Raw genomic sequence first — 22,271 nt, 5'->3', positions numbered from 1 at the left:
TATATATCTGTTGTGTTCTATCTATAAAAGCTTATATGTAGCCTAATTATATTATTAGTCTTTAGTTCTCTTTGATTTTAGCATCCTGAAACATGAGGTAAGCTTGGTTAATTTCCTATCCTATAAATCATTTTAATATGTGAGCGCAAGTGTGTAACAACATGCATCTTCTATAACAGCAGCATGTAGCAAAGACTTGACCGCCAAAGTTCATACATGCACGGTAACCAAAAAAAAAAAGTAGCAATAATAAACAATAAATTAAGATAAAAAAAAAGTGAGAATACATAACTTGGTGCCATAGGAATTTTATTTTATTTTTACAATGGACACCTAATCTCCTTCCAACTCCGCCATATTGATGAATTGAACAAGAGTTATTCCTCAAGTCTTTTCTTTATTTTTGTGTAACATTGATAGTCACGTACGTAGTCACAGACTTCACCATAGTAAAAAAAGAACTACAGAATCACCAAAAGAAAAAGAAAAAAAGAGAGGAAAAACTAGCCATGGAATTTGGAAACAAGGAACGGGTAAGGTTAAGTTTTTTTCTTCTTTGCTTTTTCATACATTACCCGGTTGAAATTTCCACTAATTACGAGTAAAACTGGGGTTGATCTTATCAAGAAGTGAACTAAGCTTAGAATTGTTCAAGGGTTTCTCATGGTAGTCATTCAGTCCCGCTTCCATAAATTTTCGTATTTCTGCTTCCGTACAGCGTGATGATACACCAACAATCATGCTACCAATGCCCATTGAGCGAAGTTCCTTTGTTGCCTATATAAAAATGAATAAATAAAAATAAAAACAAGAGCATTAAATACTTGCATTTCAACTTTAGCCCTGGCCACAATAAATTATAATGGTAAACTTGGATGTAATGTAATTAATTAATAAGCACCTCAATGCCATTCATGATGGGCATATCCATGTCCATGAGAATCAGGTCAAATCTTTGTCCATGGCAATGAATGTCCACTGCTTCTTGGCCATTTTCCACTCCTTGATTTTTCATTCCAACACTCTCCAACAGCTTTTGATGAATCTTTCGGTTGATTTTATTGTCATCTACTACAAGTGCTGTTAATTTGGTGCCCAAGTTTTGATGTGCCATTCCGTAACTTTTTTACGTCCCCTAACACCACTAGTTGAAAAAAAAAAAAAGACAGTGAGTTAATTTGTTTCATCAAATATATTATGTATAAATATATATTAATTGTTAAATATCTGTGTAGATTTAAGGATAACGTAGCAATATCACTAACCTGAATGAGAACTCTTTCTCAAAATTCTGAGACTAAATTCACTATTATGAGTAGGAGGTGAAGAATGAAAATGGATGATGTATAGCTAGCTAGTTGGGGTGCTATATATATAGATAAATAAATAAATAAAAATATTGAAATGATACGTATATATCCTTCCCATGTGATGTGGATAATTCAGTAAGGTGTGATATAAGATTGAAAGGAAATTAATGGATCGAAAAGAATTATCAAAGTACCAAATTGGAGCTGTTCAAAAAAAAAAGAAAAGAAAAAAGAAGTACCAAATTGGATGTGAGTTAGCATCAACATTGAATTTGTGGGAAGTGTCTCTGGATTTCGTTCACAATCTAAAAATCTGAGGGAGAGTGATATTTTTCCAAAAATGGGGATGATTCCTATCTTGAATAAATTCGTAGGCTACCTTTTTTCTATTTTAAACTAGACAAGAAGACAATCAAATTTTGAAGTATATTTTTGGGGTCCTTTCGTTATTTGCCTTTCGTTTCTTGGCATGAAAAACGAGCAAGTATGCCAAACTCATAAGTTATAACTTCCTTCTAATTGAGCCATTGCGCGACTACGTACATGTATATATGTATACCTTACAATGCAAGGAAAAGAATATAAAACAGAAGTAAGCACGTATGTCCACACAACTTTTTGTTTACAAGGACGAGAATAACACATTACGTGGTGTCTACAACACTGCTATTAGAATCACAGAATGCTACTACATAGTTTGTCCTGCTTATAAATAGAATTAGATTCTCAATTCATGTTCTGTACGTAGTATATATCTCTTCAAAATTAGTTGTTTCCATATTTTATTTTTTTTCCGTTGTTGTTATTTTTTACACCTGAAATGTTATACCTCCCATATTCTAGTTAAGGATTATGAGTCAATTATTGATTAACAATGTGTGTATCGATTGTTCAATAGAATAACAAGTTTTTTAGAAAATATATTGATGAATAGTCCGTTAATCAATTCATATATACATGTTAATATAAAAACGGATAAGGAAACCGAATCCAAAAGAAAAAATAATAACAATAAAATCCAAAAGAAAACAAATAAGTGAAATATACACATTAACACAACAAAGTTTGAACATTCGTTCATATTAATAATATACTTGATAATTATAACGACAGGATAAAAAAACTAAAGTTGAAATTATCACTAAAACTTACTTGTTTGGGAAAGATATTGGAACCCTGAAACAATCAATAATCTTTTACTGTAACAAAAAAAATAGCGTCCAAATTATAGTGTTGGCCTCAACACCGACACTAATATTTGACGCAAGCATATTTTGAAACAAATAATTTAGTGTCTGTCAAAACCAAATCTAAATTAGTGTCAACCAAGCCGAAGCAACCTAACATTCATAATGCGATCAGGTAATTTGACCTTTTCAAACTAGCTATAACTTTCACATAGCGTAGGTTTAAGTCGACATTATATTTAAGTTATTTTCAAATAGGTTCGCGCATTAATCGATAGAACGATTTTGTTGTTCAGTAAACTAAATTAAATCCCTATAATTTTTTGCTTAAAGGTGAAATATTATAATAGAAAAATTCTTTTCAAAATGACTGTGTAAAAACCTCAGTGGCAAACATCGTATACTCCATATGGTCTGTCAATCCCATGGAATGTTTTATCCATAAATTATGATGTCTTTTTAACCAAATAACTGAAACAATCTAAACAGTGTAATCAATTCTTGTTTTATATAATTTTTCCCTAATAACTATTTACCTCAATTAAGTGACCGTGCCAATAAAAAAACATTCCACCATTTGCCTTATCTCAACTTCAGTAGTTGTTTTGTCATTGTTGGGGCTAAAAGTTGTCATTGGCCAATTTTTAAACTCTAATTGTTGTTGCTAAAATTAAAATTAAACTAAACATGAAAGACCTTAAATATTTATATTTAAGATTTTATTTTTAAAAAAAAAACTTATGATTGAGTTGTTCAACTTATAATTCTTTTTTAATTGAGTTTCAGGAATAATGTTTCGTTAAAGTTACAGATTATTTTTTTAAAAAAAATGAAAATTACAGATTATTCTTGAAACTTATTACGAATATTAAAAATACAAAACTATTTTAAAAATCTAAAATAGTTTAAGGATCTAGTCAGTTATTAAACTTAGTGACCTGGTTTATGAATTTTTTAGAATTTTCAAATAAGTTTCTGTACTTTTAAGATTCAAACAGATATTAAAAATTATCATCCACCTTTGATGGAATCATAACCAAGAGATTCAATGAAAAGTGATGTATGAGTTCAATGACTCAATTACAAGTTTCTAGAGTATAAAAGCTTATTTAAAAAATTTCTAAACAATTCAGATACTGGCTGCTAAATTATTTTACCTTTTTTTTTTAAATGGCAATACTCGGAGGCGCAGCTCATGTAATGACTATCCAAAGCTTTATTATTGTGCAGCTTATGTTGGGACGAGGAAATAGTTTCCTAAGCTAATTTTATAATGGGCATACTTATCCACATATTAAAAGCTGCAACTCTACCCTTAACTTCGGCTATGTTTGGTTAGGAGGGACACCAAATGAGTGTTTGGTATTGTTATTTTGAATTAAGAAAAACCACTTTCAATTCAAACAATCTTACACTCAAAAATTGTTTGAATAAAATTTTAAAAAACATTAATTTTATAAAATTAACATCATCCAGAATTAAATTTATTAACCTCCACCCAAACACAATTTAACTTTTAGATAATAATTTCAAAACATAATATCAATACTTAGCCTAAATAAATGAAAATTTTATAATACATGACTTTTATATTTCTAAATGTCCTAAATAAATGAAAATTTCAAAACACGATGAAGGAAACCTATGAACCACACTTCAATTTCGAAATCTATTGCACGAATAACCGTGCTAAGAGTTGTAGTGAAATCGTTTATATGACTTCACGTATCACACACTATGGCTAGGGTTTCGTAGGGCAAAAGACTTTGGTCTTAATATGAACACCCCCCAACAAAAAATGAAGGGAACGAAAATACATCTTTGTTGAACAAGAACTGCAGCGTGAAAATAAGTTTGCGAAAACTTAGCCTATATCCAAAATATTCATGTAACTGAATCAATGACTTTCTTGAAAACCATTTACGACAATCAATAATGTTTACTATATGTAGATTAGAATTTACTCGTATTTCACCATCAGAACTCTCCAAATTCCAACATTGCCAGGGAAAAAGGAAAGACCAAAAAAATTATATATTTAAAGAGACCCAAGGAGAAGGAAAGACAATGGAACCCACATCTAAATTCATGCACGCAGATATACAAATACACAACAATGAATAGACAACACCCAAAAAGCCACAACTTTTTTCTTCCCAATAAACCTGCTAGTCTTGAACGGCATCAATCGCTTTGCCTGTCCTGGCTTGTGAGATTCGATTTGCATAAATGGTGACCAACTTCAACTGTGTGCTGTTAAGCCCTTGCAAATATGGCAAGAATGCTCTCCCAAGCATGATATAAATATCCACGAGACAGAAAACAACGGTCTGTAACAATCCGCATTTACATAAAATAAGAATAATGAAACAGAATATATAAAGGGAACAAAGGACAGACAAAAATATAATTATTAGTGATAAATAATACCCTAATCCTCTCATTCAAAGAAAATGTTTATAGATAGAACCAGTTACATTTATGATCCTCTAAGCCAGACAGACTTATCATCCTTTTATAGTGTCTAATATTAGTTAATCACATAAACTATATTTAAACCTTATTAAGAGCAGACTACTGTCAGATTTGCCCACGGTGAAGTAGGAGCAACGCAAGTTTAGGTGGCTTAGTATATATATCAAACCATCGAGGCTGAAATCAAGAGTTCGACACATACAAAGGACAAACTTCCTGGTATTATTTTATAAATGGTTTGCTGCATTGATTGTGTTCTAATGAGGGAATGGATTATGGAATAATCACTGCTAGTATGAATGAAATGATCATCCCTTTCTGTTCATACATTTGGTATGGCAAATTATACAGGGAATATAGTAAGAACTAATTGTTTATAATGAGCCATAGCAAGTTCAGCTCAATAATCCCAAGAAAAGAAGTTTCAATCTAGTGACACCATTGTCTTTTTTTTCTATAGAAGTGGCTAACTCTGATTTTATTTCACATATGGAAACCAGTGGTCTATGATATTAATTTACTTCTTGTTATGTGCGTGTGCGTGTCATATTAATAATGAGACAACAGTATCTCTATTTGATATTTGCTGTATGTGTGCCATATAGTGTCAAGATAATTGTAGAACTTGTGCCGTATGTGTGATAGATTGACAGCAAAATGCCATATAAGTCATCACTTTCTCTTTTTGCTTTTTAGATGGATGGATTAGATCCCTTTCAACTTAAGGGAACATTGAGCCCAAATTGTGAATGATGTCTGTTTCCAAGTGTATTTTTTTTTACTCATTATAATAGGAAAATGTTATATTTGAATTATATATATATATATATATATCCATGTCGGGGTGTCCAATATTTTGCACGATGTCCGTGCTTCAGAGGTTATAACTACATATGCCACTTTACAGTGTTTTTTACCATCAGACATTTCTTAAGATGTACGACACTATGGAACATAAATTACTCCAGATAAAAAAGATCTTAAGTACCTTCCGAACATCTGCACTCTGGTTACCAAAAGCTTCGAAAAGGGCAGGCAGAAACGAGGGTAACTGAGCCATTAGTTCTTCCTGAGAAAGCCGCCCCACAAGCTGAAGAAAAGAATAGTATGATGTTAATTGTTAAACATGATAAATTGTTAAGCAATTGTATGATGTGGTGCAGGTACTATATATGACAGAATAAGGATACAGTAAATTCTTAAAAACATGGGATATGATACAACTAGAATATGTAAAGACAGTCGTAAGAAAAAGAAAAAACTTTTTCCCATGTGCTACAATACTAGTGATATTAATACACTTCATACAGTGAAATGGCATATTGGCAGGAGTAACCACTAACCAAGACAATGCAGGATACACTCAGAATATGTTTTTGTGTCTCGTTAACAACTGCCTAAAAACACTAGTTGAGAAGCATTTAATACCTCCTATTAAATTCTTCTAATTACTTAAAAAAAACAAATGCTTAAATGATTTGGTATTTTTATTTTTAATATAATAAATAATTTATTTTACAATAAATATCTTTTTGTATCCTTAACAAGTGACCTATGTCCATTGGTTAGCATTTACCTATGTTTTATAAGTATCAGAAGCATATAGGATATGGACATAAAAATACTTGCTGCGTTTTGAAATATTATTGATTCATTGGGCACTTCTTTCCAAAATAGAGCAATAGATCATTCTAAAGACAGTTTACCTTTGTTAAGCAATTTATGCAAATAACGAGTGTTTTCTCATCCTCGGTAACCAGCAGAGGGACAATGACCTGAAATGATTTAAATTCTGAGGATTAGATTGTCAAAAAAGTAAAACCCCATTCCTTTCCTCAAAAATTTTACAGAGAGTAAAGGGGCCACAAAGTAAAGGAATCAAGAAATACATACACTTAAACATCTGAATGGATCATACTGAGATAGAACAATGGTCAGGCAGTGCTCTGCTTCATTCGAGACCTAAAAAGGGGATGGAAGAAGCTGAGATTAGGAAAAGAAAGCAAATGTATAAAAGACAAAGTAGAATGGGACTTTTGCTACCTTAGGAATGATATCTTTTGTAACATGAAGCAGCTTCTCAATTACAATCTCAACAGAGTTCTCCATGGCACCTTTCTGTGAACAATAAAAGTAGAAGTTAAATTTTAAAATCAGAAAAATCTTTATGATATAAATTTAATTTCCAATAATGCCTTATGCTACAAAAAGAAAATATGCACAATTGTAAGCATTGACATGATCAAGAGCATAATCCCCAAAACTAAAATGGGACAAAAGGAGTAGGAACCTGGTTTTTAAGCATTTCAACTATCAGTGAAAGAGCAAGCTCTTTGACTGAGGAATCTGAATCATCCAGCACCTCAAGCACAACTGTCAAAATCTGATTGAAGTACTGCAAGTACATTATCAAATTAACAATTGATTGCACATTAGGGTTAAAACAAATCATATTCAGATTCATAAGTATTTTCTTTCAACATTTTATCTGTTTCCCTGGTTTCTCTCACTTTTTAATCAGTTCCTGAATCATAATAAGTATGACCAACAACCATACAACTTGGAAAGAAAAAGAAAGTGTAAATAAAATCAAGCATACCTTGGTCCAAACAGAATGATCATTTGTTATAGAAGCTTCAACCAATTGTTGAAGAGCAGTCCGTTTACTTGAAATAGGGCTTCCATCACCCCCACTGCATATCTACAAAACAACATTTTTCAGGTGTGAAGTGATATATCACAAAGATGTCAAAGACGGGGTGGGGGGAGTTTTGCAACAATCTCTTCTCTGATTTTAAAGAGTTCTGGGTTTGTCCTGCCACCTTTGACAACTTTCTTACAACTCCTTATCGAGGTTTTGGGAAGGGTGAGGATATAAAAAATGTATGGAAAAAGTGAACTTTTTGTTATAGTTTTAAACAGTGATGATAGTCATCATTTCTCCTTGACTGGCTTTTATTCTTGACCTCGTGTTTTTGTCAATGCTTAAATGGGTTTCTTTATCTTTCTTGCAAAGAGACTTGACTGATATTTTGTGAGTTGATTATTACTATTATTTTCTGCTGCAATTTTCCATCCTTGGAGAATGGTTTATCACCATCCTATTTTTTCTCACAATATTTCTCTTTCTACAGGATCTTTTGGTTTTCCGAATAATAAAATTAAAAAACCAACTTATCCTATACTAGTTGCATAACTCACCATATGAAGAATTTGAGGAATGCTGGGTCCTGTGTGTGTCATGGTGTTAATTTTTACATCTTCAGCTGAGTGATGATTAAGTTCCAATTCAGAAGGATGCTCTTTGTCATTTGCATAGCCTTCAGCACCATTTAAATGCTCTGATGACATCAAACCGTTTACATCTAGACGAGGAGTTGAAAGACCCTCTAAGCTCACGCTACTGTCCATGTGTCCATGTTGGCTAGTTTGAGAGCCAAAGTTTTGACCCATTGGATTGACGGCATAAGCAAGATCCTTAGTTTTTGAACCAAGGCTGCCACTATTAGGATCAGTCTCAAAATTATGATACAGATGTTCCCGAGTTTCACCAGAAGATGCTTGACCAAGACTGGCTTTTATCAGTGTTGAATCTTGGGAACTCCATTTCCTGCCACCATCACTATCAAGTGAACCAGCAGAATACCTACCAAGGTAATGAGCTTTCCTAGAGTAACCAACATATCCATCTTCAGAGGATGTTCCCACAACATCAGATGGATCATAGGAAGACTTAGAACGTTGTTTCTCTTTCTTGTTCTGCAGATAGTTTATTAGGTCTACTTCAATGCGAGGGGTGTATTGTTTCAATGCTCGTCTCAAGGAATTTTGTTCTTCAACTGACAAACTCAGAATGAAATTAAGAACAGCAGTTGAATCAAAGTGAGAGTACACTGATATAATGCATGTAATAGCTGCTTCTTTAAGCTTTGTATTTTTGTCATGAACCAAAGGGGTTAACTTAGCAAGCCATAATTTTAGGATGCCAATATTAGCAGCACCTTCTGGGTTCATAGCATGTTTGTTAAAGGAATTGATAGCAAATTCAATAACAGCCAATTTAGCCTTTGGAGACCTTTGTTCATCTAGTGAGCGTAATAATGCAGGTAAGAGAGAATCTATACTGTAAGTTTTGCTGACCACTTCCAGAGTTGTTGAACACGGCTGCCTGACAAGTTCTTTAGGGTCAATTAACCGAGAAAACACATGGGGTAATATTCTTTCCATATAACCCTCAAAAGGCTTTCGGCATGCTGGAACAATATCTGCAAGTGTTGAAAGAGCAGCCTGTGCAACTTTATGATGGGGATCATCCAAGTGCTGGAAAAACAACTTCATTACCTTCTCAAAATTCTGAACAACTTCTAGAGTTCCCTTCGGACCTTGCTGCAACAAAGAATGAAGATAATTAAAGGCAGCAACCCTAGCAGACCAATCGGAACCTGAACTAAGTCCTTCACTCAAAGCTTCATGAAGAGATGCTGGTCCATCTGCAAAATTCGACATCTCTCCAAGAGATAGCTGATTATCATCAAAACTCCTCCTGCCAGCAGACATGCGTCCAGCCACATTCTTTCTCAATAGTGGTCTCTGGAAATTAGGCACATAACTATTATGAGATTCCCTAAAGTTTCCATCTCTATAAGGGGCATCCAAATACTGTCTATCAGTGTTGGGGTTCATATATCGCCTAGTCTCCCTCATATCATGGTTATCATCGAGAGAACTTCTTTCTTGTCTTTCAGATGCCCTTTTACTCGAATATGATGATAAAGGCTCAATACCAACATTACTACGATAGGATAACTTGGCAGAATCTTTCGAAGCTTGAATCTGAGTGATTATGTCAGACAAACCGAGACCACCATTTCGGTTACTACCTTTATTGATGCCGGAAGTAGTTGATTCTGTTGTTAAAGAGCTTGTCAGATGATTAGATGCGGGGACAGCTGCAGGGAAAGGTGGATCACGAGATGATGGAGGGTCAACTCCTGCACTAGGGGCAATAAGAGAAAAATTTAGCCGCTCAAATAGTTTGAAAAAACACTAACAGATCAACCATTGAATGGCATCAAGTCCTGAAAATTGAGGTAAAAATAAAAATATATAACAGGAAAACTTATGTTGTACCTAGATCCAAACTTGTTGACCGGAGAGAAGATGAATTATGCTTATCAGACAAATCCAAGCCTCTAAGCATGCTTTCAATAGCAGAAACCTTCTGTTTGCTTGCATGTAACATGCTTTCCAAACTACGTTCTGTACCCTTACCAAGTGACTTAGCTTGTGAAAGAAGTATGCCAGATGAGATAGATGTCCCTGATGATATACTTGAACTTTTATCCATAGCAACAATAGCAGAAGTTCCATAACCAGGTAGATTAGAGGGAGCAGAGGCCTGGCTAGATAATGACGTCGGTGCACCTCTATCTCGAATGGAAGGTGAAGCATGTCGTCGATGTATTCCTCCATCCTCTTCATTTATTAACTGCGATTTACATTCACTTTAAAAGATGACCTGAGCAACAAAAATAAAAGGAAGAATGACATCCACAAAATCATAAGTGTATACCCGTTGAATCGCAGGGTCAAAGGATGAAAATAGGCGACGAGAACGCTCTGGCCAAGTTTTTGCAAACATTCTGTAGCACATCCTTGCAGTAGACCGTACCTATTAATTTTCACACAGTAATTATTTTCACTTCCATATACTTTGAATAATCAATGAATATGCTAAAGACTTTCTGTCCTAAATCAATGAAAAATGATAAATAAACAAATTTGCTCAAAAGAGTAAGTAATGATCATAACTAATAACAGAGTAACTCTACCGCATACTGCAAAACCATTTTTGAAACATCTTACCAAATATTATTATACAATGAAACAAACAATAGCAACAAAGCCTTATCCCACTAGGTAAGATTGGCTACATGAATCTCACAACACCATTTGGCACAGTTAAAAACCAAAACTTCAGGAATATAAATTAAATTAAGCAAGTGGGTGACAAAGGGCAAAAACAATAGATATATGCAAAAAAAAGGGATGATTTGTGTCACTGATTTGGTTCCTGAAGGGATACAAGGAAAGCAGTGAGTTTTTCACAACACAACTGCCTCTTGGATACTTATTTTCTCCCCACGATCATATTCTAAAAGGAAATTTAAATTATTTTGGCATGATGCACACGTGCGAGTGCACACAGAGAGAAAGCATTGGGCAGAGGCCTTGTTCTTTGGCTAACCATAATAGAAGCATCATTCCACATAAATTCTATTATGCTAAGTTTCATATCCGTAATCATTCCTTACCACACAATGACACGTTGAGACATAAAGCCAACCAATAAATAAAAAAATTATGGAATTTCACAATTTAATTATCATTACTGATTTATCAAATTATACATTTTATGATAACTGAAATTTCACTAAAATATACGCAAACAAGGACAATCAATTTTACTTCCCACACACCAACACGCCTATCAAGGTGATGCAATTTCTTGATAGTTCAGGAAGAAGAGAAAACCCAATGGAAAAGCTAGTCAGAGTTTACAAATTTAATGCACTATATATTTACCAAATGTCAAATAACCTAAAACTATAAAGCTACCTCACTCATTGCGTCTGAAACACAACACTTTATCAGATCCTCATATAAATCAGCTGATCGATGTATTTCAGGTGCATCAGGCCAATGTTCTAGGACCAAATAAGCATATTCACAACACCTACAGTACAAATGTCCAATGGTATTAATCAAAAACCAAAACTCTAGCTTGTGTCTTTTCAATAGTTGATAATATATACCTTGCACGAAGTACTGCATTGCGATCATTTTTTGCACAATCGGCTATACGGGGAAGCACACGAGCAACTTTGCAGTTGCGCAGCATCTGCAAAGTAGAGGCAAAGGTGAAAATGACACATAGCAAGAGGGATACGAAAATGAAGGTAATTAAATGAACATATTACAGTACCGTTTTAATGCAGTTATCTGCAGACTCTGCAATTACAAGCACAGTAATCACAACCAGCTTGAAAAGGACCTGATTATCAGATCAAAAATTAATAATTTCAAAAGCATCAAAATTGTGATAAATCCGAGATAACTAGGCGAACTTACTGGTATAAACATTTCAGCACATGCCTCAAAATCACCCAAGAGTTCCTTTGACAAAAAGCACAATAGATGGCAAGCCTAGAAGAAAGCAAACAACAAGCCAGAAACAGTTGGGTATAAGAACCTAACCTATGGACAGGTCCTTCAGTAATTATAATGAGAGAAAACTAACAAGCATACTAAGAGAAGGAATTCATCAAAACAAATGAATGTTTCATTCTAACATACGCAAAGGCAAAGAAGGATTGCTTCAAGAGAAAAAAATCACCATTCTCCTAAGTTCCCAAAACAGCAAAGAAGGAACAGGAAATTATAACTTTCACCTAGACACGTTTTACAAATTAATAAAAGGGAATATAGAACAATAATAATATTAGAGCACCTGCTTCACAATGGTAGATCTTCGGTCTGACAATTGTGTGCTTAAAGGTCCAACAAGTTGCTTCAGGAGCCCACGAAAACATGGATAATCCACAGCACCTGTTGAAGAAAGTAATAAGAAGATATTCAATAATCATGCCACAGGAAAAGAAAATGTATTACATTTAATTTATTGGCTCAGTGGAAATTACAATTAATCATACATAAAACCATTTTTTGCTTAAACAATAGGCACAAAAATACATATTACAAGGAGAAAAACAACGCACATGATTCAAATAAGTGTAAATTACTCCAATCTCCATTCTATATTGCACTTTTTTGTATAAAATCCCTTTTATTTCTAAAACTGACACAAAACTCTTCTTATTTATAAAATCCCTTAATCTATAAACTCTTCTTAATAAATATACTACACTTAAAACTAAAGCACTTTTATTTCTGTATAATATAAAATTGACAAAAATATCCTCATTAAAAAGTTTTGCACATTGCAAAAATTCTCTTCAATTTTATAAATATATTACATTTGGAATTATTAAATACCTAAACAATATAATTTTGAAGATAATATTAAATAATATAAGAGAATAAATTATAATTCTGTATTTTCAAATAACAAGAATTGTTTTAAATTGTTATGATAAAAAATTTAATCAAATGAAATATTAAAAAATAAAGCATGGTTCTATTTTTTATTATTTAATTATTTATAAAATTGATTTTAAAATAGTCTTATTCTATCTTATTAATAATTCACGAGATTTAGTTTTTTCGTACATATATTACAGCAACATTTTTACAATAGGTATTGTTATTTTTAATATTTGAAATTATAATTTCTTCATTATGTATTCTCATCCACTATAATAATATTATCTTCAAGTTTTATCATTTAAGTAATTAATAATTTCAAAGTTTTACTATTGCAGGGGATTTAATCATAATGTATTTATAAAATAGAATAGGGTTTGCGTAACTTTTTTAAGAAATGAAAATGAGTCAAAATAGTAATAACAGTATATTTATCAATTTCATGCAAAAATAAAATTGTGTTTAACTGTAACATGTTTATAATTTTATAAAATATAGAGGGCTTTTGTGTAGGTTTTTAAGTTTAAGTGCAAATTACAAGAAAGGTTTTGGAGTAATTTACTCTCCAAATAATAATAGACTTATAAAAATGTTGGCCCTGATCAATTTAGTTTAAAAAGTGCAATAATGTTTAAGTCACCCCCTGCCCACAATTTAGTAGAACTAGGATCCTAAAAACTGCGCCTCTATTGCTGAAACGGCGGTAGTTAATGGTCCTACCAGCATTTAATTTTCCTTTTTATTGTCTAATTGTGATAATCTTTTAATGCCATGGCTCAGTTAACTATGGCTTGTGTTGAATCAACGTCAACAAATAAAATCCAACACCATATTCATAAAAGATCACCACAAACATCCTTCAAGTAAAGATATTCCACAACTGCAAACGTTCTTTCCCTTTTAGACTCAAAATAGGAATAAGCTCTTATCATTGCACTCTAAGCACATATTTATCTGAACACATTTCTCAAAGGAATTCAGAACCACCAACCTCCAAGAACAAGACCTTCAACTCTCTGCAGAGCAGCAGTTCGAATTGACCAGTCTTTTTCAGGCACAAGGGTAGATGCAATCTTCTCAAATTCCCTGATTAACTCCTTATCTGAATATACCTTGACAGGGTCTACGGGTTTCTCAGTGATGTCACCTTCTCCTGCTCATAATTTAATAAACAAAATGCATACTTAAATAGTTAATATTCTCATCCAACTATACGCAGTATATTAACAATATGTGATGTTGGATTTTTTTTTTTAATTTTACAATTTTACAACTTGAGATGCCACTCATCTCTTTGAATCACATCATGTTATCTTCAATCATTTTGCCTCCACCATCAAAATTATCTCAATTTTTACACATTTTGCACATGCATCGCATGTAAATTTTTATCATTGAAGAAGTGCAGAAGAAAACATCCACCAAATGACAACTAAAAACAGTTAGATCCAAGGGACAACATCTAATTAAAGGTAGCACCCCAAAGATCAAGTGTGTTTAACTTCTGGAATTACCGAAGGATACATGTTAGCTACAATATGCGGAAGTTTAAATAAAAAATGACACAGAAAAACAAAATCACCACAATTAGTGCTAACTGAAATAGCATCACTTAAAATCAAAAGCTAAAAATTCTAACATCGTGATATCAAAGTTTAGTTTAATGATAAGAAAGAAAGGAGCTTAAACTAATCTAAACTCAAACAAAAATGTGATGTCAAAAATAAACATGTCCAAACTCCATAGGGTCCATAACTCCACATTATTTAAACATTTGACAATATGTTCCAGTATAGTGGCAACTATGCAGCTCATCTCAAATTAGTAAATTTTAATTACAGAGAAAATTGTAAGGTAAATAGAGCCAGTATGAGAAGGAAATTACAAAGATATAAATCATAATGCCATGTATAAAATTGAATTGATACTAAACTAAAATATAAACATGTATGATTGAAGAATTACAAATGTACTAACCTCCAAAAAGAGAGTTCTCCCTTGAGGAACTTTTAGCCTTTGGACTACTTTTCTTGGGATTAACACTTGCATGTTTAATTTCCCCAGTAATATATCCACCTGGACCATCCGAAGAGCGAACTTTTGGTTGAATTCCCTCGAGCCTGGCATTAATATCTTTCACCTGAAACCATCATATGATGCAATGAACAAGACATAAGAAACTGTCACAGTAGATGCTAATTAAATGTAAAATGGCAAAGGTCCAAATTCATGAGCTTAAAAGTGTGTTGGTGCATTTGTAATATATTGAATAACAATGAATGAGGAAAGTGTTTTATATTTACCAAAGATGAAGGAAGATTGTGGCGGTGAAGTTCGTCACGAAATTGAGGTCCAGCTTGTGTATACATCTCCTGTAAAAATGACAATGTCAAAGAAATGTACTAACAATAACATTATCCTATCTTAAATCCGTAATCACCATCCTCAGGTATGACTGTGAACACATAATAAATCAATTTTTCTTTACGGCATCATGATATCAATTATAAAAATGCTCAATACACCATTAAGATTAACATAAGGCGAAAAGCAACATGCAATATTAGCAATTCTTTACTTTTGGCTCAGAAATTCAAGAATTGAAATTAGCCATTGCTATGGCATGAACCCCTTTTTTGGCAAGTAACATGATAATGCAAGTGAGTCCTTTAGCCAATATATACAAAATACTAAATGACTGAAAGATAAAGCATGCTTACCTCAATGCACAAAATAGCTGCTTCCCTAACAGCAGGATTTGGATCATTAAGCAAATGCAAAACCTGACAATCAATCAAGTTTTGGAAGGAGTTATTATCACATGCCGAGAATATTTAAATGTACACAAGATATGTACTGCTTATTTGTAAAAGTCAATACAGGGGGGAGGATAGCTCGTTGAAGTGGAAGCTCAGTAGCTGCAAATAGATTAATTGCAGCTGCGACAGTTCGTGTAAACTCCTCTCTGACTCTCCAGCTTTTATGTGCCCAAGCAAAGGACCCTGCTCTTTCAACAATTATTGTAGGAGAAGAAACCTGCATATAATAATGATAATAATAATAATCCAAAATGAATGCAAAACGCAAGGACTAAAAAAATATCATTTTCAAAATTACAATCAGGACATATTTACTTCACTTTTACTCTTTGACAATAAACACCAAGATACATGCGGAAGCATTATCCATTTCACTGTTAAACTAAGTTTGGATAATGACGAGTGGAATGGAATGGACTGGAATGCTGACTAGTTCTGTCCCTTACTCCAGAAATTGGTGGGTAAGAAAAGAGGGCTATAGGATGGAAAGGAATGCACTCCATCAGGTTCCATTCCAATCCATTCTCAAGCAATCCAATAAGTGGAACCTAGCATCATGCCATCAAGTTATTTCCCAGCCCCTTCCATTAGTCCAAACATAGCCTAGGTAAAGATACAGAACGGAAGTGTAAAAGAAACACTCAAGCTATAATAAGGTCATATAGATAAATAAATTTGATCACAGATTAGCCATGTGAAACTCCACTTAATTGTTTAGAGATAAACCAAAAGCTTATGCCAACATTCATGCCATGCAAGAAACCAAACACAAACTACTCTGCTTAAATAGTTTCCTGTTTAAACTGTTCATAGATCTACATCCATCCACTGGCCAGGCTGAGGATCCTTTTTGTGTGCATATTTTCACACTCAGACATTTCAGGTTGGTATCTGAGTTGGATGATCCTGCTCTGCACTTCCATCTCTGTCTATTGCCGGCCATTGTCACCAGTGTCGTCGTCTGCCGCCAGCCACCGCCATCGCACCTATCCCCGACGATACCCAGATCTAGGTCATCTCTTTCAACGCGTCCCAACCCTGGAGGTTTCGAAGTGATCCTTTTTGTGTGCATATTTTCACACTCAAACATTTCAGGTTGGTATCAAAGTGGGACAATCCTGCTCTGCACTTCCATCTCTGTCTATCGCCGGCCATTGTCACCAGTGCCGTCGTTTGCCACCAGCCACCGCTGTCGCACCTATCCCAGACAATACCCAAATCTGGGTTGTCTCTTTCAACGCATCTCAACACGCGCTCCCACGTCATTCTCAAGCGCATGCATCCCATGTGCCCGTCTCCAATCACCAGAACTCCAACACAACACCTGGGTTTTGGTCGCCGGCCTCTTCTTGCTTTGTTTCAGCCATCAAATCGTCGTTTTGGTATTGTCTGGATAGTGGGTCTGTACACCTCTGTCCCTGGTTTCCACAAGTTTTGTGCTATGTGTCTGTTACTAGATACTTGTCCTTGATTTCTCAAAATGACATCTACAAATTCCACTCTCACTTCTACTCCTTCTCCTCTCTCTAGAACTCCCACTATTACTACTCAGAAACTCAAGTGGAAAAATTATCTATCTTGGTTTGCCTCAGTTGAGTTATGGTTCCTTGGTCAAGGGCACTATGATCATTTGGAGAAAGAAACTAGTGAAATTCCATCAGAGAGCAGAAATCAGTGGAAGCCACTTGACTTCTCAATTGTGCACTGTTTTATGGCAATCAGTAGAACCTGATGTGTTGGAAATACTCAAATCCTTCAAGACTTGTTGTTCATTTTGGAAAAATGCTCAAGATATTTTTGCTAATGACATCCAGAGTTTATTTGATTCAGCAAACCATGCATTTTCTCTCAAACAGACTAACCACGATATGACCTCACACATAGCCAAAGTTGTTGTTAAAGAATTAAAGAAGTTCCTAATATATGACTCTATGGATGAAATGAAAAGAAGACTCTCCCTTGTCTTCTATTACTATTCCTAAAAATGTTCAAGAGGCACTCGATCATCCTGGTTGGCAACAAGCCATGATTGTTGAAATGCAGGCTCTTGAGAACAATGGCACATGGGAATTAGTTTCTCTTCCTCCTGGGAAGAAGACAGTTGGCTGCTGATGGGTTTATGTTGTTAAAGTCAGACCTAATGGTGAGGTTGATTGACTTAAGGCTCGGTTGGTTGCCAAAGGCTACACTCAGATTTATGGCCTTCATTACTGTGACACCTTCTCTCCTTTGGCCAGGATCACAATTGTTCAGCTCTTCCTAGCTATGGCAGCTATTCGTCATTGGCCTCTTTATCAATTAGACATAAAAAAATGCCTTTCTCCATGGTGATTTAGAGGAGGAAATCTATATGAAGCAACCTCATGGTTTTGTTGCTTAGGGGGTGTCTAGTTTGGTGTGTAAATTGTGTCGATCTCTCTATCGGCTCAAACAATCACCACGTGCTTGGTTTGGAAAATTTAGTCATATTTTTCAGAATTTTTTAATGAAGCGAAGTGAAGCAGATCACTTTGTTTTTATTGTCATACTTCTCCCAAGAAGTGTGTTTATCTAATTATCTATGTTGATGACATTGTTATTATAAGGAATGATGCTGCCAAAATTTCCTAACTAAAGCAACAATTATTCAGTCATTTTCAGACCAAAGACCTTGGCTACCTAAAGTACTTCCTTGGTATTGAAGTGGCTCAATCAAAGAAAGGTGTTGTCATTTCACAAAGAAAATATGCTCTGGACATTTTGGAAGAAACAGGTATGACTAATTGTAGGCCTATTGATAGTCCTATGAATCCAAATCAGAAGTTAATGTCATATCAAGGTGAACCTTTTCCAGATCCAAAGAGGTATAGAAGGCTGGTTGGAAAACTCATTTATCTCACAATTACAACTTGATTTGTCAGTTGTAGTCGGAGTTGTCAGTCAATTTATGCAGGATCCTCACATTGACCATTGGAATGCTATGGTTCGCATTCTTAGATACATCAAAAAGACTTCAGGATAGGGATTGTTGTATAAAGATAATAGAAATGCCCAAATTTGTGGGTACTGTGATGCCAATTGGGTAGGTTGTCCCATAGACAGGCGATCCACCATTAGATGTTGTGTATCCCCTAGAGGAAATATTGTCTCTTGGAAAAGCAAGAAACAGATTGTTGTTGCCTGATCAAGTGCAGAAGCAAAATATAGAGCTATGGCTCTTGTTACTTGTGAATTGGTGTGAATTAAACAACTTCTTCAAGAATTAAAATTTTGTGATGTTCAACAGATGAAGTTGTATTGTGATAATCAGGAAGCTCTTCATATTGCTTCTAATCCTGTATTTCATGAGAGAACTAAACATATAGAGATTGATTGCCATTTTGTTCGGGAAAAGCTACAGTCCAAAGAAATCAGTACTGAATTTATAAACTCCAACAAACAGCTTGCAGATATCCCGACCAAGTCCTTGAGAGGTCCTCGGATCCACTTTATATGTTCCAAGCTTGGAGCACACAATTTATATGCTCCGGCTTGAGAGGGAGTGTTAAAGTTGTTGTTTGAAATGTTTTGCTAATGTTTTATATTTGTAGCTTGTTGTAGAAGCTCTTAGAAGCTGTCCTGTAATCTGTCAACATAGGCTAGGCTATAGCCTTCACCATGAACTATTTTTTGTACTATCTATATAAGCAAAACTGAGGTTGAGGATCCTTTTTGTGTGCATATTTTCACATTCAAACATTTCAAGTATAATTATCAAGTTAACAAAGCGTTATATCAGTTATCTTCAAAGCATTCACTTATAAAGTTACAATTAACTGCTAACAGACTTAAATCTGGTTTTGCTTACAAACGAGTCAATCAGAAATTATGAATTTTATTTTCACGGATACTAAATCAATCCAAAAAAAGAAATTCCCCGAGCTTCTTCTTCTGCAGAAGCTACTTGCAGACATTTTGTCACATGTTTCTTAATGCTCCTCTAGAATCTAAAGTCAAATAAAAAAAATTAACCGGTGAAAGATTAATTCATTTGGGTTCAAGACACCACAATTTAAAAACGCAGCATCTGAAAGGCTTTAGGTTCATCTAATGTTTGGACACACGTTTGACACTACTGGACGTGGATCCCTAACACAACTAATAGTTGCTTTTGCGTTGCGTTGTCTTTGACGTGATTTTGCTCTATATATGGATCTTAAATGAGAAACCAAACACAGACGACGATGAAATCACACCAGCAAGAGATCCTACGACTAAAGATCTCGCGATATTATTCCGATTCTCATTCTCCAGAAGCATAAGACAGGTCATGCAAGAGCGAAACAGCGACCAATTCCGATTTCGTCGCCGTGTTACAGCGAAACAGCGACCAATTCCGATACATCGAAGTCATTATTATCCTAATAAATATTCCTAAGCAGTTACAGCACCCTACCGCTACCAGTTAGTAAGAACCACACTCGATTACTATCACTATCGAGTTATTAAATACGGATAAGGGACAGTACCTCCATGAGAGTGAGCAGGAGCCGACGGGCGGCGTCGCGGACGGGCTGCTTGGCGTCGCCGAGGCGGTCGACGACGGCGGGGAGGAGGGCGTTGAAGTGGAGCTTGAAGTGTTCACCGGCGAGGACGGCGGCGGAGGCGAGGGCCTGGAGAGCGCCCTGGGAGACGCGGAAGTTGTTGTCCTTGAGGAGATCCATACACGTGTCGACGAGCGAGGTGACTTCGGAAGAGGAGAGGCTCTTTCTGGAAACTTCTAGAAGTTGATGCAGCCGCTCTACGCCCGCCATCCTCTCCTTCGTGTCCTTGGCGCGTGACAGTTCCAGAGCTTCCTCCATTTCTTCTTCCTTTGATCAGATCTGAACAAGACTGAGTGAGAGAGTGAGCGAGTTTGAAACCGATGAGGATAGAGAGAAGAATCCGATGAGATTACGCGGTGCAACCGTCAAATTCAGAAGAGGAGAGAGAAAGATAGGGAGTGGCTAGATTGACGGGGGAAGAAGACGAACTTGAAATGAAATGAAAATCAAAACTTGCTTATGTGCTTGAAATTTTAACCATCCTTTTGTTCCAGATTTCCCTTTAATTAAAAAATTAATCAATCCCAAAATAATTAATCATAATCATAATTCAAACATATTTTAAATTATCCTCGATGACCTAATTTCTAAACCATAATATTTATTAATTGACTTATTTGACTAAGTTCAGTCCTTTTTTTCATCTGGTCTTCCTTTAGGTCTGTTAAATTATCCTTTAGGTTTTCTTAGATGTTAGACACTTTTTACTATTAGTGAAAGTCACAGATTTTGTCTCACTTATAAAATAGGAGAAAAAAATCATTAAATAACAAGTGTAATTCATTAAAATTAGTGATTTTCAATCAATTTTAATTAATATTAAAAAAAGTATTACAAAGTTTAGGTAGTTAGTATTCTCTTTTTTGGTATAGATTATCCTTTAGGTTTTGTTTAATTTCAAGGGTTTATTACTTTTATGAAAATTTTCCCAATTTCTGTTTTTTATTCATTAAAATACTGTTTGTATTCATTTCTAAAAATTTCCCAATTACTATTTTAACTACACAATGAGATAATGCAAACGTAAAATAGTAAAAGTACTTGTGGAGCTGCTAGCGCCTTTAAATGCTACTATTTGCTTAAGGCACCGTAAAAGGAACTACTTATATAGAGAAAAAAAATAAAATTAAAAATGATTTTTGTAATGATCATGATTGATTTAGGAGATTTTGGTATACCAGAACCACACTGCATTATTGATGTGCGTGTACCCAGGGGAAAAAAAGGAGTTTTAAAGTATAATAAAAAATTACGTAGTGGAGTTAGTGACTGGGGAAAAAGTAAAACAGTATAAAAAAAATGTAAATAAATGAATATAGGATACAGCATTTAAAAGTGACATTTTATAATTAAAAACTTTTTTTAGAATATAGTTTAAATTATGAAATGGAATACAATTGATAAAGAATAGAGATGACAAAATAGATTAATTTATAGTAATATTACCCAAACAAAAAATTAATTCTTAGTAACCTCAATCCACTCAAACGACCTATGTCTGATTATTATTTATTTATTTATTTTAGAAAGGTTTGATTACATGAACAAAATAACGTGTATTTTCACAAGAAAAGTCATGTCTCAAGACTCCAGAGTCCTTTTATCGCCCTTCTTTTGTTTTCATTTTTTAAAAATATATTTCTTTTTATTTTAATTATTGTTCAAAGTTTTATTCATTTAATAAAATGGAATGCTTTTTATTTTATTTTTTATGAGAGATCAAAAATACATTGTTTCTTTTAAATTTTAAAGATTAACAAAAATAATAGTAGTAAACTAAAAAGACTAATTTTGAAAATAGTGTATTTTTAATGA

The 22,271-nt window shown here is 34.2% G+C and overlaps 2 protein-coding genes across 2 annotated transcripts; both read right to left on the bottom strand.

Annotated features, from left to right (window-relative positions):
• Positions 1–84: 84 nt before the first annotated feature.
• LOC100794931 (two-component response regulator 24) lies at positions 85–1,748 on the bottom strand. Its single transcript, XM_003520576.5, has 3 exons — positions 1,266–1,748; positions 902–1,144; positions 85–777 (listed from the first exon to the last, which is right to left on the bottom strand). The coding sequence occupies exons 2-3, from the start codon at positions 1,112–1,114 to the stop codon at positions 592–594; spliced, it is 399 nt and encodes a 132-aa protein (XP_003520624.1). The 5' UTR covers positions 1,115–1,144; positions 1,266–1,748; the 3' UTR covers positions 85–591.
• A 2,668-nt stretch (positions 1,749–4,416) lies between these two features.
• Positions 4,417–20,939, bottom strand: LOC100796697 (CLIP-associated protein). Its single transcript, XM_003521279.5, has 21 exons — positions 20,382–20,939; positions 15,956–16,111; positions 15,796–15,858; positions 15,379–15,447; positions 15,053–15,215; positions 14,067–14,228; positions 12,483–12,580; positions 12,104–12,178; positions 11,958–12,026; positions 11,788–11,873; positions 11,591–11,708; positions 10,545–10,643; positions 10,103–10,460; positions 8,174–9,963; positions 7,572–7,673; positions 7,263–7,367; positions 7,016–7,090; positions 6,866–6,934; positions 6,679–6,747; positions 5,961–6,062; positions 4,417–4,827 (listed from the first exon to the last, which is right to left on the bottom strand). Exons 1-21 carry the CDS (start codon positions 20,712–20,714, stop codon positions 4,666–4,668), a joined length of 4,323 nt encoding a protein of 1,440 aa, XP_003521327.1. The 5' UTR covers positions 20,715–20,939; the 3' UTR covers positions 4,417–4,665.
• Between the last annotated feature and the right edge of the window lie 1,332 nt (positions 20,940–22,271).

This window comes from Glycine max, chromosome 3, assembly GCF_000004515.6.
Source record: "Glycine max cultivar Williams 82 chromosome 3, Glycine_max_v4.0, whole genome shotgun sequence".
NCBI classification, from domain to species: Eukaryota; Viridiplantae; Streptophyta; class Magnoliopsida; order Fabales; family Fabaceae; genus Glycine; species Glycine max.
Note: the sequence above shows the minus strand (reverse complement) of the source record. Positions and strands in the feature narration are given on the sequence as shown.